At 36.0% G+C, this 23,973-nt stretch overlaps 2 protein-coding genes across 15 annotated transcripts; one reads left to right on the top strand and one right to left on the bottom strand.

Moving 5' to 3' along the window:
* The first annotated feature begins 1,845 nt into the window (after window positions 1–1,845).
* Window positions 1,846–3,051, top strand: LOC147558891 (uncharacterized). Its single transcript, XM_086659120.1, has 2 exons — window positions 1,846–2,278; window positions 2,414–3,051. The coding sequence occupies exons 1-2, from the start codon at window positions 1,846–1,848 to the stop codon at window positions 3,049–3,051; spliced, it is 1,071 nt and encodes a 356-aa protein (XP_086515246.1).
* A 7,286-nt stretch (window positions 3,052–10,337) lies between these two features.
* Window positions 10,338–19,497, bottom strand: LOC147558890 (protein ZINC INDUCED FACILITATOR-LIKE 1-like). 14 transcript variants are annotated; one of them, XM_086660630.1, is made up of 20 exons: window positions 19,318–19,429; window positions 18,238–18,295; window positions 17,964–18,085; window positions 17,699–17,853; window positions 17,380–17,420; window positions 16,664–16,724; window positions 14,771–14,873; window positions 14,313–14,415; window positions 13,800–13,853; window positions 13,619–13,681; window positions 13,462–13,511; window positions 13,289–13,364; window positions 12,662–12,844; window positions 12,397–12,484; window positions 12,222–12,307; window positions 12,013–12,120; window positions 11,880–11,924; window positions 11,684–11,772; window positions 10,972–11,015; window positions 10,338–10,788 (listed from the first exon to the last, which is right to left on the bottom strand). In XM_086660630.1, the coding sequence occupies exons 4-20, from the start codon at window positions 17,844–17,846 to the stop codon at window positions 10,685–10,687; spliced, it is 1,446 nt and encodes a 481-aa protein (XP_086516756.1). In that variant the 5' UTR covers window positions 17,847–17,853; window positions 17,964–18,085; window positions 18,238–18,295; window positions 19,318–19,429; the 3' UTR covers window positions 10,338–10,684. The 14 variants fall into 14 exon arrangements, with proteins under 14 accessions (XP_086516756.1, XP_086516753.1, XP_086516754.1 ...); XM_086660627.1 differs by having other exon boundaries at window positions 17,964–18,295; window positions 19,373–19,493; XM_086660628.1 differs by having other exon boundaries at window positions 17,964–18,295; window positions 19,318–19,480.
* Window positions 19,498–23,973: the final 4,476 nt, after the last annotated feature.

Genomic DNA, 23,973 nt, shown 5'->3' with positions numbered 1-23,973 from the left:
GAGAAAATAAAGGATTTTTGAGTCAGGGGTCCAAAAAGTGGGGGGTAAAATGAAAAAAAATCCTAAGTTGCCTAAAAATGAGGTGCAGGTCCTAATGTCAGGGAAAATATTTGTTTTCCTTTTTTTTCTTCCTTTCTTGCCCCTCGACTTGACCCAGCCCTTCTCTCTCCCACGTTTTTTGAGGGATCATTAAATACCCGTCCCTATCTCACAGGCAATCACATCCTTCCTTCCTTCCTTCCTTCCTTCCATTTCGCGCCAACTGCTTCTTCCTTCTTTCCTTTTCTTTCTCTCTCTAAATTATCCTCCATTAATCCTGAGTTTTCCCCCCATTTTGCCAAATTTTTTGGCGAAATTTTTGGGATCCCGCTCTTTCTTTATTAATCACTTTCAAAATCTTTCAAAAGTTTTCAAATTTCATCTTCCAACCTATTTATACCACCCACTGTCTTAATATCTTCCAACCAGAATCTGCTCTTATCTTCCAACCTTTTCAGGTAATGCCTCTTAAATGAGCAAATCTTATTTGTCTTCAATGATAGACTTTAAGGAAGCTGAATATTCCATTTGTTCTTTTAAGGAAGATGATAATGCCTTTTGTAAATGAACAAGTACTCATCTAAATCTATGTTGAAACTTTGACATTCCAAAATGACAGACAAAGTGAAAGGATTTTTTTTCTTTTCTGTACATTATCTTTTCATACCTTCTTTATTTTTCTTTTCCCTACAGTATACAATGGATATTGAAGGAATGCTTGCTGGGGACATTGTTGCACGACGTCCTCTCTGGTGAAACAAACTTCAACTTAGTTGTAACAGTATACAATGGATATTGAATTTTGTTTTTTCTTTTCTTTAAATTATCGTTTCATACCTTCTTTATTTTCTCTCTCTATCCAGGTTGGAGCGTGATTTTTTCGGCTATACTTCATCTACTTCTGCTGCAACATCATCTGAAATGATGAACCACAATCAAGTATCTAATAAGTAAGTTTAGAACTAATTTGAACTTTACTGTTTCGTTATTGTTTTACTTAAAATTATAAATTGGTGAGTACACATTTTAATTTACCGGAATCCAAACTCTGGTGAGTACATATTTTCATTTACCAGGAACAAAACTGTTTCCTTACCTAATAATAATTTACCTGTGCCATTTATATGAACCAGTAACAAATGTCTAATAAGTATGTGTGGAAGTCATTACATGTTGTTGTTTATTGTGTACTTATAACCATCTCTTACTTTACGGTAAATAAAAAAGTTTTCTGGTTCAGTATACATGAATACTTAAAATTTTGGTGAGTACATATTTATGTTTACCGTGAACAAGAATATGGTCAGTAAATATTTTTGTTTACCGAAAACAAAACTGTTTCCTTACCTAAATTAAATTTTCTCCTGCCAATGATATGTTTTTCTTGTATTGATATTTAGTTTATTGTTCTGATTTATCCGAAAACAAATTTTTTTCTGAGTAAAGAGTTTTGTTTTGTGCAGTCTCCCACGGGATTTTTCAAGAAATTCCTCTCTCTTGGTCGAGGATGCATGTACTGCCATTGTCAGGGTTGAACCTCTAAGGTCTGCTAGCTGGCCTGAGGTGTTTACACATTTGGGGCAGGAATTCCCTGGAGGCGCCAACGCCTTTCGAAATGCACTTGGACGATATTCAATAAAGCACGGGTACAATTTTAATTATTTGAAGAATGATCTTGATCGTATTACTTGCGTATGCAAATCCCCAAAATGTTCTTGGACCATTCACGCTGTGGCTCCTCTGAAGTCAAGGTCAATGTTTGTTCTAAAAGCTTACAACCCTGTGCACACATGTCAAGACTTTATAATGTCAGAGAATAAGCCAAGATTATCAACCGAAACTGTTAGCTTATTAATAGTCGATGACATTAGGGAGAATCCGACCAAAAGTACTAAAGACATTGTCACATCTTTCAAGAAAGACTATGGAATTCAACTCAGCTACTACTATTCATATAAGGTTCGAAACAGGAGTATTTATTTGGCCTATGGGGAGGAAGCTGATTCTTATGCCAAACTCAACTGGTATGTTGATGCCCTATCACACTCTAACCCTAATAGTGTAATTGATCTTCAAGTTGATAAAGATTCCCACCGTTTTGTTCGAATATTTATTGCTCTTGGAGCATGCATCCAAGGTTTCAAGCACTGTCGCCCATTGATATTTGTTGATGGTACTTTTGCGAAAACGAAATACAATGGGTGTATTCTTGCAGCTGTAGCGAAGAATGGCAATGATGGTAAGTATTTTACCAATATTTTCCGTCCGGTACACATTTTTATTTACTGGCTTTTTTGTTATTTCTTAACCTAAAGATTTAGGCTGAAATATTAATTAATTTCCTGTTCTTCCTACTGCGATATGTACTTTGCAGGTTTTTTTGTTCTCGCCTATGTTGTAGTTGATGTAGAAAATGATCAAAACTGGACCTGGTTTTTTTGTAACTTGGCGAAAATGGTTGATATTAGTGAGTCTTTGACTTTTATGTCGGACAGGCACAATGGTATTATAAATGCAGTTTCGAACATTTTCCCAACCGCGCACCATTCATTCTGCGTTTGGCATCTAAGAAACAATTTGAATGTACGTGAAAGGAATGGTGCGAAGAAGTCGGACTATTTCCAATCCCTCATGTTTAAGGCGGCTAGAGCCCTTACTATATCGGATTTTCAGAAGTACACTTCTGAAGTCGTAGTCATGGGTGGCAATGCCGTGGATGCATTTCTTCACTCTGTAAATCCGGAACATTGGGCTGATGTTTTCTTTCCAGGAAAAAGGTACGGTTTAATATGTTCTTCGCTCTCGGAATCCTTCAATTCGTGGATAAGAGATGAGAGAGTTCTTCCAATAACCGTAATGCTAGATATGTTGAGGATCAAAATTATGAACATGATGAATGCAAGAAGAACTGAGTCGGCAACTTGGGACTCTTTCTTGTGCCCTAAGGTCAACAAAAAAATGCAGTCTAGATTCAACGTTGCCTGTAGCTGGAAGTGCATACAATCAGGTTAATTTGTGTATGAAGTAATGTCCATGCCGAGTCACTCTATGGACCTTGGGGCTCTTACATGCACATGTCGTAAGTGGCAAGTCCAAGGTATCCCTTGTGAGCATGCCATATTGTGTATTAAAGTGCATGGAGGTGATTCATCATCCTTTTTTGATCCCGCTGTTACAACGGATGCATACTGTAAGACTTATAGTCATTCCATAAACCCTGTCCCATCTTTCGATCAACCAAAAACGTTTGAGGAAGCCAGCAAGATACTTCCTCCTTTAACCAAGAAACGTCCGGGCAGACCACGTTCTGTAAGAATTGAAAGTTCTGGAAACTTTAGAAAGAGACAGCGGATATGCGGTAGGTGTAAAAAGCTCTCTTATCACAACCGTGCTTCGTGCAACGAAGCGATTTAGTGATTGAAATCGTTTTTATATCAACAGCAAAAACTAGGGGCACTCTACAACTTTGAAAAGCATTTACAGTGTTGGGAGCTTTTCAAATTTTTGAAGAGAGTCATATTTTAGCCTTGTGCTGCTTTGATTTTTTTGTATCTTTTGTCGAACTTAATGTATTTGTGTTTAAAGTCAATGTATTATCTTATATTTTGTTAATGTGTATTGTGCCTGAACATAATGCATTACATGAAACTTTTAGTTTGGTCCAATACATTTTTCTATTTACCAGAAAGTTTAAGTTTTGTCCAGTAAATTTTTTTATTTACCGGAAAGTTTAAGTTTTTCAGTGTTCAGAATTTATTTTTTCTAAGTCAAGTCGAGTACATATTATTATTTACCGAAAATTATTTTATGTTTTGAGAATATATTTTTTCGAAGGGATTTTTTCTAAGTTTTGTCTAGAACATTTTTTTATTTACCGGAAATTATTTTGTTTCCCGGGTTTTTTTGGGAAAAATTTCTAAGTTTTGTCCAGTACATGTGGATTTTCCGTAAAATTTCTAAGTTTTGTCCAGAAATAATTTGTTTCCCCGGGATTTTTTCGGAAAAATTTCTAAGTTTTGTCGAGTACATATTTTTATTTACCGGAAAGTTAATTTTTTCCCGGATTTTAGAATATTTTTTCCTAAGTTATGTCAAGGACATATTTTTGTTTACCGGAAATTCTTTGTTTTCCCGACATATTTTATGGAAAATTAACAAGTTTTTTCCAGTGAAAACATATTTTTGACTAACAAAAGTTTCACATAAACACAACCATAAGTTTTTCCAGTACTTAATAAAACTTAAAAAATTTCACAATAACAAAACTTTCCAAGTTTTTTCCAGTACTTAGTAACAGTTAAAAAACACAAACATAATTGTCACATAAACAACTATTTATGACCCTTCATTTATCATCCTTCTCCATACCTCCTTTGATTCCTCCAAAATTTTGAAAGTTACTTCTACCCTCTTTCTTCTTGCTTTGTCTGCATAAGTTTCCAGCTGCGAGCAGGACCCCGGGAAATTGGACTGGTTGCTTATGTTGAAGATATCCTCCAACTGGAGCATTACGTAGAGTCCACAGTCTGGACTGTTTGATTCAAAAATAAAATGTGAGTTTAAAGAAACTTAATAACTACTAAAGTAAGGAAGCAAATTTTAGACTCACCTATCCCCTTGCTGAGGGCAGTCAACCTCCTTTACATAGGATATCTTTTTCGTCATCCTTTCTTTAGCGTATTGCCCACTTCGTTTGCGTGTGCACTTCATCTTTATCAATGTTTCTGCCAGCTGCGATGCAAATTTCTTTGCATTATTGTTGCATTGGTTAGCCAGGTTAGTGTCACGCTGCAAAGAGTTGTAGTGCTTCCATTAATTTTCTTCGAATTCATAGACAAGCAGAGTCCAATGATGACCCTCGAATGAGTCATCTGTGTACGGCGTATTCAGTGGCGCACACAACGTTGTAGTATGATCTTTGATGTATTGCGCTTCCAGCCGCTGATTTAAATTGGCCTCTATACTTGCCTGACTCCGCTATTGTTTGATAAAGGTCTGCAAATTGTTATATATTTTAGACTACTATTTACTCAACACCATTTAAAAATGAATTATATGTTTGACAAGGAAACTTACAAAAAGCAATGAAGATAGGAAAATAACTTCTTTGTTCACGTCTCTGGCGTTCTGTGCCAGGTGGTCCTCAAACCAGTCTATGATTTGCGAGTCACATCCCCGATTCATCATAAGTTCATCCAAATCTTTCGCTTTCAGGCAATGTTCTTTGTCCTTGTTCCACACTTCGAGGCTGTACATAGAATTCAATCCAGCCACACAATTACTTTCCAGAAAGATATACATTTTCTACACAATTTGTTTACCATACATTTTTTTGTTTACCAGACATTTAATTATTTACCAGTTACTGAGTTATTTACCTTGTCCACCCGTATGTCATGAATTCTAGCATTAGTGATTTTTCTTTCTCTTGGACGTAGGGCCATAACCCTCCCTTTCTCCAGTTACTTATTGGTTCTTTCACTTGTTTCTTCATTGTTATCGACTCTATATCAATCACAGTGAATTTAATGGCAGCTGCTCCTTTGGATGTTTGTTTTCGTGTTCTGGGATTATCCTTTACCCTTTTGATAAGAGATGTTGGTTTAGTAATTGACCCTTTCTGTGTCTTCGATACTACTCGTTTTGGGGGGCTGACGTGCGGTGATATAATTTTTCTACTTGTTCCAACATGATCCAAGTTTTTGGATACTTCTTCCACCGATGCTCTCCCCATTTCTGCAATATCGGAGAAATTCTCTTCAGCTGTTTTACAAACCTCATCTCCATTCTTCTCCATGTCCGGCTGTGGTGGTGGAGTTCATACAACAATTTGCGTCCCAAAGTTAAGATCAAAACTTGGGAATTCATTGGTATCATCCTTCATACTCTCTGTCAAATAATGTATATTCAGAAAAATAATTTTTTAACAAACTCGGAAACTTTAATTATTTCACCACATAATTTGCCAACATTACCTCTCTGGTAAGGCTTCTCTTTTTCATAAGTATCATCCACCCACCCTGGCTCCTCACTTGACAAATTGATTAGAAACCTCATCCTCATCATCCATCTCAGCATCGCCTTCATCATTCAACTTGCCTTTCTTTTCTTCCTCTCCCTCATCGCCTTCATCATTTAGCATGCTTATTATACTTTCTCAGAAAAAAAAAACTGAAAAAGAATAATATTTACTGAGAATATAAAATAAAATAGAAACTATTTCATTACCATCTTCATTGCCATCGCTATCATCTTCGTCACTGTCTTTAAGTTGATACTTATTACTCCGATCATTTTTCTTGTCCTTCCTTTCATCTTTCTCCTCTTTCTCATTTTCCTCTTTGCCACTTCCATCCTCGCTTCCATCTTTCTCCTTTTCATCTTCGTCACTGTCATCATCTTGTTCCTCATTATCATCTTTCCCATCATCTTTCTCATCATCTTCCTCATCATCTTTTTCTCCCCCCTCATCCTCACTTTCTTCTCCTTCATCGTCTTCTCCCTCTTCATCATCTTTTTCTACACCCTTTCCCCCCTCATCTTTCTTGTCTTTCTCTTTCTCCTCTGTCTTCCCTTTCTCCTCTTTCTTCTGTTTCTCTTCTTTCTCTTTCTCCCCATATTTTGGATCTTCCATCTTACTTTTTCCCTTACGCCTCTGTGCGTGTAGCTCCTCCACATTATCCGCAACCTTGATCAGGCCATCTTCTCCTCTAACCTGTTCTTCTACAGGAACTAAAAAGGTTTGAAGGAGTGCCTCATATGCTTTGTAAGAATCATCCCTATCCACGCACGCTTCTCGCAGTTTTTCTTTAAGTTCAGCATTTTCTTTTTGTAGTTGTTCAATCTTGAGAAGCAATTCATCTACCACTTCTGTGTTCTTTGGGGCTGACAGCAACTCTTTTTCTTGATCATTTGGTGGGTACACAAATGATTCACTGACCTGATTTAATGTACAATAAACGGAATTATTTACCAGGAACTAAACATTTACTAGGAAATAATTTTATTTACCAAGAACAAAACAATTTAATGGTTCATTTTCTATTTACTAGAACAAAACAGTTTCCCATTAACACTGATCAAATGTATACCTGTTCTGCAGTAAGATTTGCAAGCTTCTGGTCAAATGTATCATCAATATTGGTCAAAGACCACCTCACGATCCTAGGCACCTCATCCCTAAACCTCTCTTCTCGATCAAAACATAGAGTATGCTCGCAAAACCACAGCTATAAAAACCATAGAGTATGAGACACGTGAAGTTAAGTTTGAATTTAAATGATAAAAAACATACTCACAGGAAGTACTACAAGGCACCCTGAAGCTTTCAGTGGGTCGTTGGGGTACTTATTGATTCGATCAATTAGGTATGAGTGCACTGCTGTTGGCCAACACAAAGTTTGAATTGATTCCATTATTTGCAAGTTGAAGAGAATACGCATTGGAACCTTGTAACCTGTTAGCGGAGCAAATAAAACATTTGCAGAAATAGACATGATGATCAGCCTGATCACATCCATGTCATCTACCTCTCCGTTGACAGCAATTCTCATGGCATTGGATATTTGTATGCATGATACCATTCCAGGGATTTCACCGAAGTACTTCATACAAAAATCTATTTCAGGCTGCTTTACTGATCTATTTTTAGGGAAGATTTCTCTCACCTCTCTTGACAATGGCATACCTAGAATTAGGGCCACATCTTCAGGTTTCAGTTGCATTTCTTTCCCCGCCAATGTAAACTTTTCTGTCGAACTAGAATAGAGGCAGAGAATTTCAAAGATAGCCTTGTTGGGTTTGTTTATGTTATCCCAATCTATTTTGTCCTCAACAAAAGCCATCACCAAATTTTTAAATGGAGTAGCGGCTCACAACTCTTTCTGTCTAGTCGACATCTTTGGATATGTGGTCTTCATTTGTCTCCATGTATTTCGAAGGGCATACTTGTAAGCCTTCGGCACCAGTGCTGCAAGGTTGGGTGGTCTATTTTTCCGTTCACCCGTTAAGTTTCCAACTTCTGTTTTTTATTTCTTTCCTTTCTTTTTTTTTTGTTGCTTTCTTCTCTCTCTGGTGCAGCTTTTCTCTTGCCTTTTGCATTGTCTTTTACTTCAATGCTCTCAGTAGTTTCTACCTGTAAAAAATTTAACAACCAGGAAAGACTGTTGTGTCACACATTACAACAAACACTTGAAATGCATGGTCATCTTTACCAGGAACCAAAAAACATTTTCAAGGAACAAAACATTTACAATGGATATTGACCGTATACAAAATGATTTACCAGGAATAAAACAATTTACTGTACAAAACATTATTCCCATGAACAAATCCATATCGCTTGGAACAAAATAATTCCAGTACAATAAAATATTTTCAAGGAACAAAACATTTTACAGTAAACAAAATTATTTACCAGGAATAAAACAATTTACAGTGCAAAATATTATTCCCATGAACACTAGACAAATCCAAATCACAGTAAAACAAAATATTTTCAAGAATAAAAAACATTTACCAGAAATTCATTTATTTACCAGTAATATTTTCAAGAACAAAAAATGTTTTACCGGAATATGGAACATTTACCAGAATAAAAAACATTTACCAGAAACATTTTGAAGAACAAATGATTTTTTTTTTTTTCAGTTTCATACCTTCTTCTTTCTTGGACTAGTTCTTCTAGCCAGAATTTCTGCTATAGGTCTTTCCTTTACTGATATATCACTACTGGAAGTTGGTTCTATGATAGTCACACCCTTTGATTTCTTGTTTGTATCTTTACTTTTCACCATATCTGCGTCAAAGAAATGAAAGATTATACACAAATTTTATGGTTTCTAAAAACTTCTAGGGTTTCTAAAATCTTCTAGGGTTTCAAACAAACAATAAGAGATTATTTCTATAAACTTTTAGGGTTTCTAAAATCTTGCGTCCAAAAAGAAAGATCAATCACCATATCTGCGTCAGAAATTTAAGGTTTTCACAAATTTTAGGGTTTCAAAAAACTTTTATCAAAGAAACTTTTATCAAACAAGTTTAGGGGGATGAGATAGAAGTAAAACCTACTTGAATCCCTTCACAAACTTGTAGATTCTTTCTCCAAACAGACTTGAATCCCTTCCTTTTCTTCAAAAAAACTTGAATCCCTTCAGAAGTAAAAGTTGAAGGAGGAAGATGAAGGATGAAGTAAAAGTTGGAAAAAGAAATTTCTTGAGAAGGAGTAAAGTTACCTGGGAATAGGCGTGGGATGGACTCGGCGTGTGAAGAAGTTAATGTGGAAGTGACCGTTTGCAGGAAACGTTACTTCCGTCCCTCGAATCAGTCAGAAATCGCGCCAAAAAATTCGCCAAATCCCGGTTAATTTTCAATGGCACGGGGCGTAAATTCGATGAACTCGGGGGCTGTTTCCGTCATTTTAAGTCCCGGCCTGACAAAATGGACCTCTCGTTTATTTATGGGCAACCGTGGACGTCTAGCCCATTTTGGCCTCCTTTTGGACGTCCAGCCCAATCCCTCAGAAAATAAATCATGGGAGATTTTAAAAGGCCTCCCCGTTTTTGTTAAAAGGCCTCCCCATGGTTTCGTTGACTTAGTAAAAGACCTTTGACTTAGCTTGGTTAAAGGGCCTCCCTCTTTGAATGGGTGACAAAAACCCCCTTTAAAGGTGTATTTCACCCACATTAGGATTTTAGTTGTTACAATTATAAAACTTCCTAAAACCCAAATGGAAGCTGCTGTGGAATGAAAGGGAAATGAAATGGAAGGAGAAGGTCAAAGGGTTTTAGGGTCTAGGGTTAAGTTTGACCTAACGGCGTTAACTTTGCCGTTAGGTCAAATATTGATGAAGGAGGTGCTCTTTTGTAAAGAGGGCCCTATAACCAAATGGGTTATAATGAGGGACGCTTTTAGTGGGGAGGCCTTTTAACAAAAACGGGGGGCCTTTTAAAATTTCCCATAAATCATTGTTGCGGACACAATAAACAATCACACATTATCTTCAAGGTAAACCGATCAACCATCATGGACTACTCAAACAACTCCGCCAAGAATTCAAGCACTCAAGAATCCATTTACTTCAATCTCGTATTTTAATAGGAAAGTAATGTGATAGCTCATAAACTAGCCAAAAGTATCACTAATAGCTCATCATGCACCGAAATAGCCCAATCCACTCCGAACAATACTCCGATGTAATTATGGTTTTCTATAGTATTTTCTTTCAACAAAAAAAAGAAGCCAAATCTCACTCTCCGGAAAAGCCTACGAGAAATAAATTACAGAAGTAAAGAAAAGAATGGTGAGAACACTTCCATTAAAACAGGGAGAACTGAGAGAATGAACTGTGCCAATACACAAAGACAGACATTATTTAGTGGATTAGATCGTCGGCCTAGGTTCCAGGCAAACAGGTACTGTTTGAAATTATATTCTTTCATATAATTAAAAATAAAATCAGCTACTTTTTAACCTTATAGTCAAAGGGAGTAACCCGATTCGAGATTAGAAGTCGTTTGATGTTTTAAACCTACCCGATTGCTGCTTATTTGTGAACTTTATCCGTCCTTCTGGCTATTATACCTTCGATACGGAAAACTCACCGGAATAGTCTAATTTTCATTCTTTACCACGAGGCATTTCCTCTCTATATCAGCCTTCGTCTTTGAGGGAGTGCAAGAAATGGTTTGAAGGTCATTGCTAACCCAATTAGCTCAATAACATTGAGGACAAAGAAAACCATCTGAATGCCTGCAAATTAACAATAAATATACCACTCAATATCTAATAATATACTTTGCTGTGAATAACATTTAAGAGTTTAGAATTTAGGGTTTAAGATAACAAAGCATGCATGCAGTCACGTTGGAGAAGAAAGTTAATGGTTACCAACAGATAAACCTAATCGTTGGAATTGAGTAGAAGTATACGGACCTGGCAAAAATGAAGCATCTCTTCGGGTTTGTGACCATGAAAAACTGTAAAAAGATGTATGTATAATATATTAGAAAGACACATTACTTCCATGTGAAAATGTACGATTAAGGACAAGACAAGTTTATGCAAATTTTATTTCGAATTTTGGGGGTCGTGTTGAGACAGTGAGAGCACTGCAATAAACTTCGTTGGGGAGTCCTAAACAACGGTTCTCCCTTTCGTAATTGTTGTATCTGTGGGGATTATTCTCTAAATAATCTTTGACATTGTTTCAGGGACAAAACTGTTTGAAGGACAGACATTTAAGGCAAGTCTTGATCACAACAAGTGATAAGGAATGGTTAAAACTTAAAAGCTTTATTATATAAAGGAGAAGAAATAATCGGTTTCTGTAAACCAGTTTATAGTCTTAAACCAACAGTACGATTTAGCATCCCAAATTAATTAGTTCGGCTCAGGATTAGGACCTGGCTGCTAAGCGACTCACTGACTCGAGAGTCATCCAGCCAAAAACTCGGGTAAGCATAAATTTTCCTTTAAATATATACACACATAAATATAAAACCTCAGTAAGCAAACAATTATTTACATACTTTTCTGCTATCATTTTGAAGTTGGATGCATAAAACAGAAGATAAATGAAGAACAATACCACGTCTACATGGCTAGACTTGAAGAAAAAAGATAAATTTGTTAAGGTACGACTTACAGAGAACCTCCTCCGGCTGGACCGATTGCTTTAAAAATGGACGCTGCAGTCATCGCAAGCCCATTTGCAGCTCCTCGTTGGTGTTGTGACTGTTGTCGGATTATTGAGGTCAAAATTACAAATATCAGGTCTCATTTGAACCGGAGAGAAAAAATGAATTTGAGGAAAAACAAATCAGTAAAAATGAGATATTTACCACTGCATTATTTTGTAGAATGAATAACCCAGTGATAATCGAAAGCTGTCAAAAATATTACGAATTAGCATTCCTTTTGTTTTGTCTTTAAAAAATGATGAAATCAGCGATAATTAGTTGAGTTAGTACTTACAGAGAACACATTCTTCAACACAGATGCACAATTTAATAACAATGAGAGGCTAAACCCAGATAGCTTAGCTATTAAGGGGTAAGTTGCCAGCAATGGTACAGATAAAACCTACAAACAGAAGCACGATGAAGTTGATGGAATCAATTTTTGTTACTACAAAAAATTCATTTGGACTTACTTAAACATATAAACGATAGTACTAAGCATACCGCTGCAGTTCGCGTTATCGTCATTTGCCCAAGATTCCTCTCAACCATTGGATATAGAAGAAGTTGGAACAGTAAAAGACCAAATCCTAATTATAAACAAAATCTCAAATTAATTTTCAAATATAAATGAAGGTAATTGGCATGCACTGAAGCAGAAGCAATGTTATCTGCATACCTGATATTGAAAGTACTTCACCAACTCCTTCAGTTGTATAGCTCAAACCCCCTAACTTTCTAGGGCTGACAGCCCATAGTGAGAAAACCTGTCAAAAGTTCGTCAAAAGTTTCGATGACCAAATATAATCAGTCTGCATATGTTGGTAGAACGTTTCAACCAAATACCAATTATACTCACATAGTTCCATCTTGAGGAGAGAATACTACCACTTAGGGAAAGAAAACACAAATGAGATACCAGGAAAGTAGAAAGAACTGATTACCTCTGTATATGCCATATCATGAAGCGAGAAAATGCAGTAAACAATAATGGATGAAATTAATGGCCAGTTCTTCAGAAGGTTTTCCTTTGTATCTGCCCATGTCCCATCAGTCGCTTCTATATCTTTGTTCACGTCACTTCGAGATTGTTTTTCGTTCGTTACACTATGGTTGTGCATTGTTTCCTACATTCAAAAGATCTTTAAATAACTCAAGGGCCATGGAGTATAACCACATGTACCACAGAAAAAGAATATTGTTGTGTGATAAAACATAGCGACTCTCTTTATTAGAGGTACACATAACAAATTCACAATGTGGGGTTTTCTTACAAACAATCGGTGCTATTAAGAGAAGTCGATATAGTGGACTTCCTTAGACGATTTAGGTGTGTTTAATCGTTTATAATCCTTATAAACCGACATAGACTCATAGGACGCCAACACGACATAGCAATGCTCTATGAGTTTCTTAGACTCCTAATCCCTTTTAGAGTCGTCATCAATTCTGTGTCATGAGAAAACTTTACGACACTTGGTATCATGGAAGAAGTATAATAGTTCATAGCCTATGCTCCTAATAATAGTTGTTGAGGAATAAAGGAGTATATAAAGGATTAAGAAACATACTGGAAGCCAGCAAGTTGCTACCAATACAATTGCTGCAAATATAGAGATGCATAGGCATGGCAGGAAGTACGGAAATCTGCAACGTTCATGTTTCAGAGAATCAACATAAAATAAACTATGGCAAACAAATTTGCGAACTAAGTCTAACAAGAAATAAGATGAAAATTGCTTACCTATCAAAGAGAGATCCCTTCGGAAATATATTCGGATATTTCTCTGCAGGCTAGGAATAAATTCATTCAGGATACACTGTTAAATTTTGAAGTTCGAAAAATCAAACAAAAGACACGCACATGAAGAAAAAAAGAACCCAAAATAAGAAATTAATACCTGTGCAAGAAAACCTCCAAGAGATGGGCCAATAACCAATCCTACACCCCATGAAGTACTAACCTGAAAAGTAATTCCTTGTGAATAACTTTCAAACGAAATAATCTTTACATTATTCGAACTAATTAAGCAACTGTATCTCCGACAAACAAAAAGAAAAGAAAAGTAAAGCAACACTTACCAGTGATAGTCCCAAAGCCTGATATTCCTTACGGCAAACTTCGCTGGCATATGCCTAGAAATCAATGAAACTTATCTTATTCAAAATGCCATGCAAGAAAACTTGGAAAAAGTTAAATGCTTCAGAAACCATTTGACTAAGTTTAAAACATATATTGGTTAATGTAGAGTATGATGCAGACACATCTGGCAGATAAAATAAATATTTTAGAACTCGCTCTTACGCTTTCTAAATCATTAAAGAAAAACTTCAAAGGTTTTGAGAAAAATCATGAAAGCCGTATCTGGGCCCCCCATTCACCCAACCATTACTAGACCTATATCTAAGATACCTCAAACATAACAAGACAGACCTAGATTGAGAACATCAAGGGCTGATTCTTCTGAAGGACTTGGTTCTTATGATGGAAAATACTAATACAAATATTCCCATTTCGACAATTGTAGTCCCATACTCCCATATCCTAACTTATATCAATGTAGCTACGTGATCAAGGCTTTAGTACCTCAATACCTTTATTGGGCCAAGAGTGCCATTTAAACATCCAAGAAGAAACCTCATTGAAATTGCCATCCAAAAGTTTGTGCTAAGACCAAAAAGAATGTTGAACACAACCCTGCAACGGAAATGAACAAAGTCATAGATGAAAGATGAGTATGACTGTATGAGTAGAGCCATAAGCCATTCAATTGGCACAACAACTTACACTAGTTATACAACAAGATTATATTTGTGAATTTAAATATATTGTGAATAACTAGGACCATACAAATGAAATATTTCGTATAATTGTTTTAAAGTTGGTGTGGTTCAATAAAATTACTGGAAGTTACCATGTCCAATTAAATAGTTACTTGTTATGTTGTAATTTTGTAGTCCTAACAGTTCAGAAACTTTTCAGATGAGTCAACCGAACTTGTTAACAAAACTTTTAGATGAAATTAATAGGTACATAAACCAAGAATACTCACACTGTAATACCACCAAAGATGATGACAGGTTTCCGACCATACCGATCTGCTACGACTCCCCAAGCAACAGAAGTCAGAACTCTTCCAAACATAAATGCCGCTCCTACAAGAGAAAAGGCATTGTTAGCATTTCAATATCAAAGCATTTTAATGAGTATGGTTCTTGATGAATGTTAGAAAAAGGGAAAACAGTGATTTAATGTATAATAAGTGGTCAGAACAACAAACTTATATAATACAAAAAACCATTACTATGACCAACTATGAAGATTCATAGTAGGGTCTGCTACTAAAGGTTACTTTATCAAAAAGAGTCTTTCACCCTTGTGATTAAAACTCCTAATGTCCCTACACCTATTTACACACTTTTCTATTGCTCAACTTAAATGATATCCAACGACTTCTACCATCTCAATGCGTTATCCATTTCGAAGAAAACCTATCTCCGTCCCAACTCAATTCTAAGTCGTTTCACTACCGCTTACGAAAAGCTTACTATTGTCCCAACTCAATTCTAAATTTTCCCACTACTGTTTCCGAAAAAAACTACAACCATTTTTGGTAACTCTTGATTAGCTTAAAATTGGTTAATCATAAAACCAGAAACAAAATAACAGGGAGGGAGAGAAAGATGGAGTAAGAATAGTAATTCTTTTCTCATACGGACAGAATTGGTTTATTTGTAAGAAAGATTTTTTATTTATATTTACCAATTTTCTATCATATGAGCTAACAAGGAAGACTGAGATATAAGTGAGCAAAATATGAGGTATACTTATTGTAAGCCCTATCTCTAGTTCTAGCTCCGGCTACAGTCTCCACATATGTCCTCCCCTATTCATAAGGCTACACTATCTATGTGGCCAGGGGAGGATCTACACTACGACCAGCGTAGGTTATAGCCTACCTTAACTTTACCGAGCTATAAATTTAAATTTGATTTGCCTAATAAGATGTACAAAATAAACAACTATGATGAAATTGGTGCTGATTAGATGCCTCTAGAATGTGGTCACGACTTCCAGCTATGCCAGCAATTTTTTTTTATATTACGTTTTTTACGAACATGATTAAGTACCCAAGAGGCCGATTTAACTTGTAAATTCTGTTCAAAGTTTGTCCTTTCTTTTTGTCCATCTCTATGTTAGAGTTACAAAAAATTTGAAACACCAAGTTTGAATCATGATCTTCCAATTGATGGACAAACATACTAACCTCCGATTGAAGTGTTTCACAAATTTCATTTTCTGTTTCTTTATGAGTTAGAGTTTGCTATTTGAACAAACTATTTGCTTCTTGTGAAAAAGATATTAAAATTTGTGATTCATTGTCGTTAAAGTTTCTCTAGTTATCTTTCTAGGTATATTTCCCATCATTTCTTTCACTTTATTTTATTAAGCATGTTAGGCGTTAAGGTAAATTAAGTTATGTTTCTCCTCATTTTTTGCTTTTTTTAACTGATTATGAAGTTACTGATATTCGTAAACTCACAAATCGTTCAGAAAATAATATTAATGGGTGTTCTTCGTTTTTTGTCGTCCATGTATGACACTTTTCGTTGTCGGAAGCTGTTGGTCCTTAATTAGCTATCTCTAAGGGTATGCTTTGTATTTTCTTTTGAAGTTAAAGTGGTGAAAATGTGATCTTTCATGAATAACGAATATAAATTAACAACAATACTATAAAGGTTTAATTATTGTAGGTTCAACGTAAATGCTAGATCTGCCAATTTACGTGGCAAAACAAGACTTATAAAATAAGGGAAAATTGTAACATCTCCATCAATTATCAAAAAAGTGCCATTATTTTTGTTGTAATGGCCTTCTTTTAAACACTATCATTTACAATTATCCTAGCCTGTTAATATATGGTTTCAAACGTAGAGATACTGACCTACATATCCTGCATAATATCCAATATCTTCCTCCCTTTTTGCAATACCGAAGTCTCTTATCTACAAAAAATGACAATATCATCTCTGCTGGAATTTGAGCAAACACCTAAGCCATCTAAAATGCCAAAAATTTGCTCCATGGCACATTCAAGTGCTGGAAATACAAAGAAACTTCAGAGAGAACCAACTTTTCAGTCACATTTTGTTTTTCACTTGTTGCTATTAAATCTCATACTTCATGATTTGTGATAAGCCTTGATCAATTCTAATATCAAGATTTATGTTGTTAAAGGAATATTTTACAGTTTCACGCTTTGACTTTGTGATTTAGTGTTTCCTGGGTGGCGACTAAACTGACATTCATTATATGTTGTATGTTGATTTGATTCAATAATTTATCATGTATATTGTATATCAATTATCAAACACCCAAACTTTATCATGTAAAATGTATTAGAATAGATATATTTTCTCTCTACATTGTACGAGTTAGCTGCTTATTTTAGATTTCTCTATCCTCCCCATTTCTCCGACAACCTTGATCATCAAGAATCAAGATAGCAAGCATCAATAGTGTTTCAGAGAATCAGAGATGTTATCACATATCACTACCATGGTTTTTAAGTTTCAGGTGAGTTCACAATACTAAAAATACTCTATCTTCAAACTAATAGTAGAAAGTAATTTTAAGTGGAGCATAAACGCAAATACGTACCATAAAGTAAAGGAAAGGAAAGAGAGATGATATCGGTAGAGCTGAAATGAAAACCAAAATAGATACAGAGAGTTGTATCAGTGAAATAGCAAATAATTTAACACCAACACCTAAGACTTCCATCGTTTCCGGTGTCCCGTATTCTATCTCAAATTCTATCGCCTTTTCTAGTTTTCGAACAAGCTTGAAGTTGAACTTACTCAAACCTCATATACAAATTCATTTGAGATTTCAATTTCTTACAACACCCACAACCCTAGAAATTGAAAGAGTATATAAAACAAGAACAGTGAGTAACAAACCCAAGAAAATTACTTACCAGAGCTAAGTACTACAATAAATATATAAAACAATAGTTTGTAAGGAGTCCTTGTCTGTGAATCTTTAAGCTGATCAACCTTGCAACCAGGGCAATTTTCATGATATACCCTCTTCTCTAATAACAATGGTTCACTGTTATCCGCCATTAAAATCCTAAACCAAGAAGAAAAATTATCAACCCAGATTAGAACTTTTCTTTTATTAAAGAAGAGAAATAAATTCTGAAATAATTGATCACCCAAAAACAAAATCAACATTTATACCTTCAATGAATCTGTGTTGGTAGCAAGGGTTGAATATGGCCTAATTGATGAGTATCTTTCTCTGACCACTTGATTGATTACCAAGTTTGGGTCATAATTGACTAATATTTGAGATTCAACTCCTTTGGAACAATTAAACAAACAGTTGATGGGCATGGGAGAAGAATAATTGTTCACGAGACTGGACATTGATTTTGTTCTTTTACTAAATCCAAGGGAATCGTTCAGACATACCTAATTTTATACTGTATGAGTGAAGGAAAACAATTCTGACCTTTTTTCCTTTTTATTTGAAGAAACGCCAAATAGCATCAAGAAGGTGACGTTTTCTCCTATCAACAGAAAAAAAAAAAAAAAAAAAAAAACAAACACATCATTTATTTCAACCAAAAAAAAACTAACACATCATTTGAAGGTCGCTTTTAAGTAAAAAAAAGAAAGAAAATCATCAATCATTTTATGGTGGCTGCTTTAAGTAAAAAAATTGAGAGGTACAAGTTTATTTTTATTTTTGGGTGCTTCTAAAGGCACCCGTCTGAAAGACTGTTAGCATCCAACTCTAAAAGCACCAAGTCCAACTGCTCATCTCTCTGTTAGCACCCTATAACTATGTAGGCACCGATTTCTTCTCACTTAATCCTAACTCCTCCATCCATCTCTCACAAAACCAACCAGAAATTCTAATTTCCCTTCAAACTTTCTGTCTAAGTAAAAAAATTAATTACAGTACTTTTTTTTCCTCTCTCTCTCTCTGAAAAAAAATTTCTCCCCTCTCTCTCTAGATCTGGTGAACTAGATCACCAGATCTAGTTCTGTCCTTGTCCATTATTATCAAACCCTAGGACTTCAATTCTTTGTTGCTTCTTATCTCTCACTGTACACCAACGTCAATCGTATCTCACTGTTGTGGATGAAAATTTTCCCAAATCCTCATTCAATGCAGAATAAGCTCCGCAAGGATGATCTAGTGGTTTATAGGCTCTCTGATCTTCCCTCCAATGACTGCCCTTCTCTGCCAAGCTTATGTTTTTGAAGATCTAGTGGTTTATTAGCTAGGGTTAGTGATTTGGATGAGTAAGGAAGGATGATTAATCAATTTGTTAAGTTATTACAGTATGGAAGCATTTGTGGCTAATAAGCTTGAATTAGCATTGAGATTCTCATGGTATACTTAAGTTGAAGAGGAAACCTCACCTGTTTAGCTACAAGAATCATCAAATAAAGTACAAATACTACAAAACCCATATGATTTCTAACTTGAAATGAAGAACTAGATGAAAGAAAATTGAAAAAAACTCACATTCAAGTTAAGAGAGATTAAATAGTAAGAGAGTTTGGGATAATAAGGGGTTACGTCATCGAGGAAGACTGGTAATACAGTAATCAATGTTGGGTAGTTGATCTCTAACTGGATGAGGTTGCAAGTCATCTTGTTTTGCTGAGGGAGTAGCTCCACCACCTGCCATGACTCACTTCTCTCTCTTCTTTTTGCCTCTTCTATTTTTCTCTCTCTCACTAGAAAACGGAGGTGAACGTAACCTGATGGGCCTAAAAGGTTACCCTAAAAGGTCTACACCCGCAAGTATACGGGCGTCAAGTAATAATTCTGGTAAGACCGGTTCGTTCCTCAGAGACTAAGTTAAACTAAATTCTAACCTTAAAACTATTGAGATTTAAAATTGGTTTGATGGTGGTAAAATAAAATAAAATAAAAATAAAATATAAAACTCAAAAATAAATAAAGAAATAAGTCGGTAGTCAGAAAAAGGGAACCTAGGGTTTTCGAATCCGTCTTCCTAATAATTGTAACGACAATTTAATGTTGATCTAATTAGAGAGTTCTTTATATAACTCAGGTTTTAGTCCATGAACGGTCTAAAAACCCGGAAGATTTTATCGTTAAAATGGTAAAAACTTTAATAAATTATCGAAAAACAATTATTATGACTTCATCTAAAACCCTAGATAAGAAATTTAGTTTCTCATGATGATAGATGGAAGTTTAACTAAATAAATGATGGGAGAAAAGTAGAAAAAGTTGGATTTCTTACTGATTTTGCAGCCAAACAGAGCCTTAAGGAATTGATTTCCTTCTGTTTTTCCAAGAATCTGCCAAACGCACCCTCTGGGAAAACGATTTTCTCGTCTTCCCGAAAATGGTTTCCTCTCTGAGAAAATTATTTTCTCATCTTCTCCAACTCTATTTATCTCTCTAACTTTCTGTTTCTTTCTCTCTTTCCACTAGAACTCTCTGTAATCTCTCTCTCTTAATGGATTCTATATCTCTCTCACCAAGAAAATAGAAAATAACAAGAGAAATCAAAAATCACAAAAAAAATCACATTAATTCCTTAGAACCGAGAATCTGTTTCTCTCTCTCTCTACAATAACTCTCTGTCTCTCTCTCTAACTTTCTCTCTTTCTCTGTAATCTCACTCTCTCTCTCACTAAGAAACTAGGATTACCAATAAAAGAAACAAAAATCAGAAAAAAAATGAGCTCTCGGTTCTCTCTCTCTCTACTGTTCTTTCTCTCACTAAAAACCTCCCAAAACCGTGATGATCCTCTTTTCTTCTCACTCTCTCTCTGATTTAATGTTTGTAGTTGAGCTTGAGAGGACCCCCCTTGCTCCCAGCGAGATCTTCTGTTTTATAGCATTAATCGCCAGCAAATCTCGTTTTTCAAGTCGAAATTTGATCTCCATGATACTCTCGGTTCTGTTATAACCAACATCTCCTTCCAAATCTCTTTTTCCTTCTGTTTTGATTTCGAATCCTTTCACTCCCTCTCTATTCTGTTTTGAACATCTAGCTTTAGAGAGAGAAAATCTCTCTCTGTTCTATCTAAACAATTAGTTGAAGAAAGAGAGAAATGAGCTGTTGGATTTCACGTGCTGGCGCTGATATGGCAGTGAAGATGGGTCGCTTCAGAGACCGTCGGATCTTCAAAACACGGATTTGGACGGCGGACAAGCTCGGAAGCACCATAATAACTTGCTCGCGGGTGTATTGGGACGTAAATTCTTGCCATCCCGAACAAGCGTCCCGCACAGCCCAACTGTGTACCGAAAATTCCATATTACGTTAGATTGCACGCCACGTGTCACTGTTGACTTGATTTTAATCCAAACTTTGACTAGCTATAAGTCTCTCATCCGAACTCCGATTTGACTTCCGTTTTCGCCTACGGGCTCGTCTTGGACTCTACTTTCCATCCGAACACTAATATTGACCAAGAAGTCAGAATCAACAAATGACCAAAATGCCCCTAGTCTGTATTCTTTCCGACTTTATCCGTTTTGCACGCATAACTCTGTAAAAAGGTACCTGAACATAAAAGAGAGTAATTCGTGAGAGTAACTGCTCTAGAGAGACTAACTTGTCTAAATTAAGAGACTCAGATGGGACATTTCCATGTCTCATCAAACATCCCCAAACTTAGATTTTGCTAGTCCTCGAGCAAAACAGAAAAATAAAACTAAACTCATTTCACCACTTTCGTAGGGACCCACGATTGCACTTAGCCCGTGCAACAAGCCGTTAAACCTCTAGGTTACCCAAGAGGACGAGTTTTGTCTCGTGAGGGTTTGCAGTGAATATACCCACAAAATTCAAAGATCAAAAATGCAAAAGGGTCTAAATATGATGTGGACTAAAAATGTTCATCCGGTAGATTTTCGAAAGTTAATAGAAATGAAATCCAAGTCAATCAAACCATACAAATGCTAAAAATATTTTCACTAGTAATCAAGACTCGAAGTGCACGTGACTAGCCAATATAAGTATCATTTCGGTTCTGAAAAGACAAGACCTTGATTACCGTCTCGATACATTTCGCCTCGACTACTGCCTCACGGTCATACACTCAAAAATCAAAGTCACTCAAGAATGGTTCACTCTATGTGTTGGTATGGATATGAAGGAAAACTCAACACACGAAAAAGATGGATAATAATTTTGTGGACGACTGATCTCAAAGAAGGAAACAACCACTAATATGGAATGGGGAAGCTAACCAACTCTTCTCACCTGATCTACTATCTAACAATGCTTCCTAGAGGTCGATAGACACTAATGATGATGTGACTAGAACTCCTGAGAACTCGACGTCTTCAAATCTTCAAGAACTACTTCAAGGGATAAACACTTTTTTTTTCTTGCATTTTTCATTTTTTTTTCATTTTTTTTTTTTTTTTTTTTTTTTTGCTACCGACTCTGGTAATACATACTTTCTTCACATTATTCTTTCCTTGGGTAAAATTCTATTCACTTTGCTTCATGCCTTATTCTCAGGGTTCTAAACAATGATGGTATTCCTATCTTCCTCTAGTTGACACTGTTTTCAAGTTTCTCAGACTACAAGAGAAGGTCTGCATTCCTGATGACATCCCTAATGGTTGTAAAATTTGAACTCAAGAGATCAACTGAGTTCTAAGGAATACTGCGAGGTTGAGTAGCTCATCATTCTACTCAGAATTAGTTCAGAAGAGATCACTCAAAACAAAAAGAAAGGCTCAGAATCTCACATGGGTTAAGTCTCCACTAATGATCGATTAAGTTCTCTTAGAAAAGTCTACTCTTCACCTATCTAATACTCACATGGCTAGTGCACAGACAACTTCAAGACTCGAAATTCATGGAAAAACCTTTAGCAAAAGCATAGTACAACCAACTAGACTCTATAACTATTAACAAGAAAAACAACTAGACTCCCGTTTCTAATCCAAAAATTAAAAATTTTGAACCCTTTTGAATTTTTGAAATAAGGACTAAAAATTCAATCCCCATCCCCAAACTTAAACCGAACATTGTCCTCAATGTTCTGAAGACTATGCAAAATAACAGGATTAGGGAAAGATGTTACCAGATTCAGAAGTCCTATGCATGGGTTGCCTCCCAGAAAGCGCTAAGTTTAACGTCTTCAGCCAGACGAAACTGATGACTTGAAAAATAGAAAGAATTATACCTACTGGATTACAAATATGTGATTAACTGTAAACCAATAATCGATACATCTGTAGGTCCACCCAAAACACAAAGTTTTCAGTGAACGATAGTCTCACATTTTCGTAACTTGGTGATAGTGTAAGTGAGACTATCAAGAAAGAAGGGCAATCCCCAAACTTATACGACAATAAGGTCGTTAAGTTTGGCACCGCACTAGAGAGAGTACAGACCGGATATAATGGGTCTTCATATGGATGATCGACAGATGGAGTGAGTGCTTCAAAATCTACACATGGTTTTGAGGGACAAAATACAAAGCAATCTAGAGGACTATCAATGACACCCGGACTTAAACTAGGGTTCTCTAAAACAGGTACTTCGGGTTCCTTCAATGGAGAAACCCTACTATCAGACTCACAATCCCTAGAAGTCGAGTTAGATAGTCCTTCTATAATTTCTTTTATCATGTTATCATCGGTGTCCCTAAAGAATTCTAAATCTTCGCCTAAATCAGGCGAGTCAATCCTCTCATTTAGCAAATTGGTCAACCATGATTCATCATCCTCAGTTGAGTCAAACGACTTCAAATTATCTTCAACTCTAGTGAACTCTTCATTATGGTCTGAATGGATTTCAGGTTCGATACAATGAGAGGATATCTCAATATCGGGCTCCATCGTTTTTGAGATTTTAGTCTCAATAACGATGTTGTCGGGAGAACTATACTCCTCTAAAATTGTATCCTCGTCATCATAGTACACAGGACACTGTGGATCGTACTCTACATTCTCATGGTGATCTTCTTCTATAATACTAGTTGTTATTTCTTGTAGAGTTCTATAGGTATTGTCAGTCTTTTCTTCTAAAGCCTGACAAAACTCGAAAGTACTCTTTTGAAGATCACTAACAGTGTGGGTCAATGAAGATGATCCTAAAGATGGAGAGTTGTGACGCCCCGTGCCCCATAACTAAGCACGACCACGCCCCGGCAATTCACAGACGAGCCGAAAATCGGACAGCACCTCCTCTGTAAATCGAACCGGTCGTACCTGTAACCTGTCATG

This window comes from Eschscholzia californica, unplaced genomic scaffold (assembly GCF_041429995.1).
Source record: "Eschscholzia californica isolate CP2 unplaced genomic scaffold, dmEscCali1.0.p SCAF_2, whole genome shotgun sequence".
NCBI lineage: Eukaryota > Viridiplantae > Streptophyta > Magnoliopsida > Ranunculales > Papaveraceae > Eschscholzia > Eschscholzia californica.
This window is presented reverse-complemented; position numbering and strand designations above follow the sequence as displayed.

Bases quoted from the DNA above. Each gene is read 5' to 3' on its own strand.
- LOC147558891 (XM_086659120.1), top strand. From the start codon at position 1,846: ATGTCAGAGAATAAGCCAAGATTATCAACCGAAACTGTTAGCTTATTA. The intron at 2,279-2,413 runs GTAAGTATTTTA...TGTACTTTGCAG, and splicing joins AGCGAAGAATGGCAATGATG to GTTTTTTTGTTCTCGCCTAT.
- LOC147558890 (XM_086660632.1), bottom strand. From the start codon at position 18,152: ATGTCCAGTCTCGTGAACAATTATTCTTCTCCCATGCCCATCAACTGT. The intron at 11,925-12,012 runs GTAAGTACTAAC...TATTTTTGACAG, and splicing joins TGTTGAAGAATGTGTTCTCT to CTTTCGATTATCACTGGGTT. The intron at 11,773-11,879 runs GTAAATATCTCA...ATCCGACAACAG, and splicing joins TTCTACAAAATAATGCAGTG to TCACAACACCAACGAGGAGC.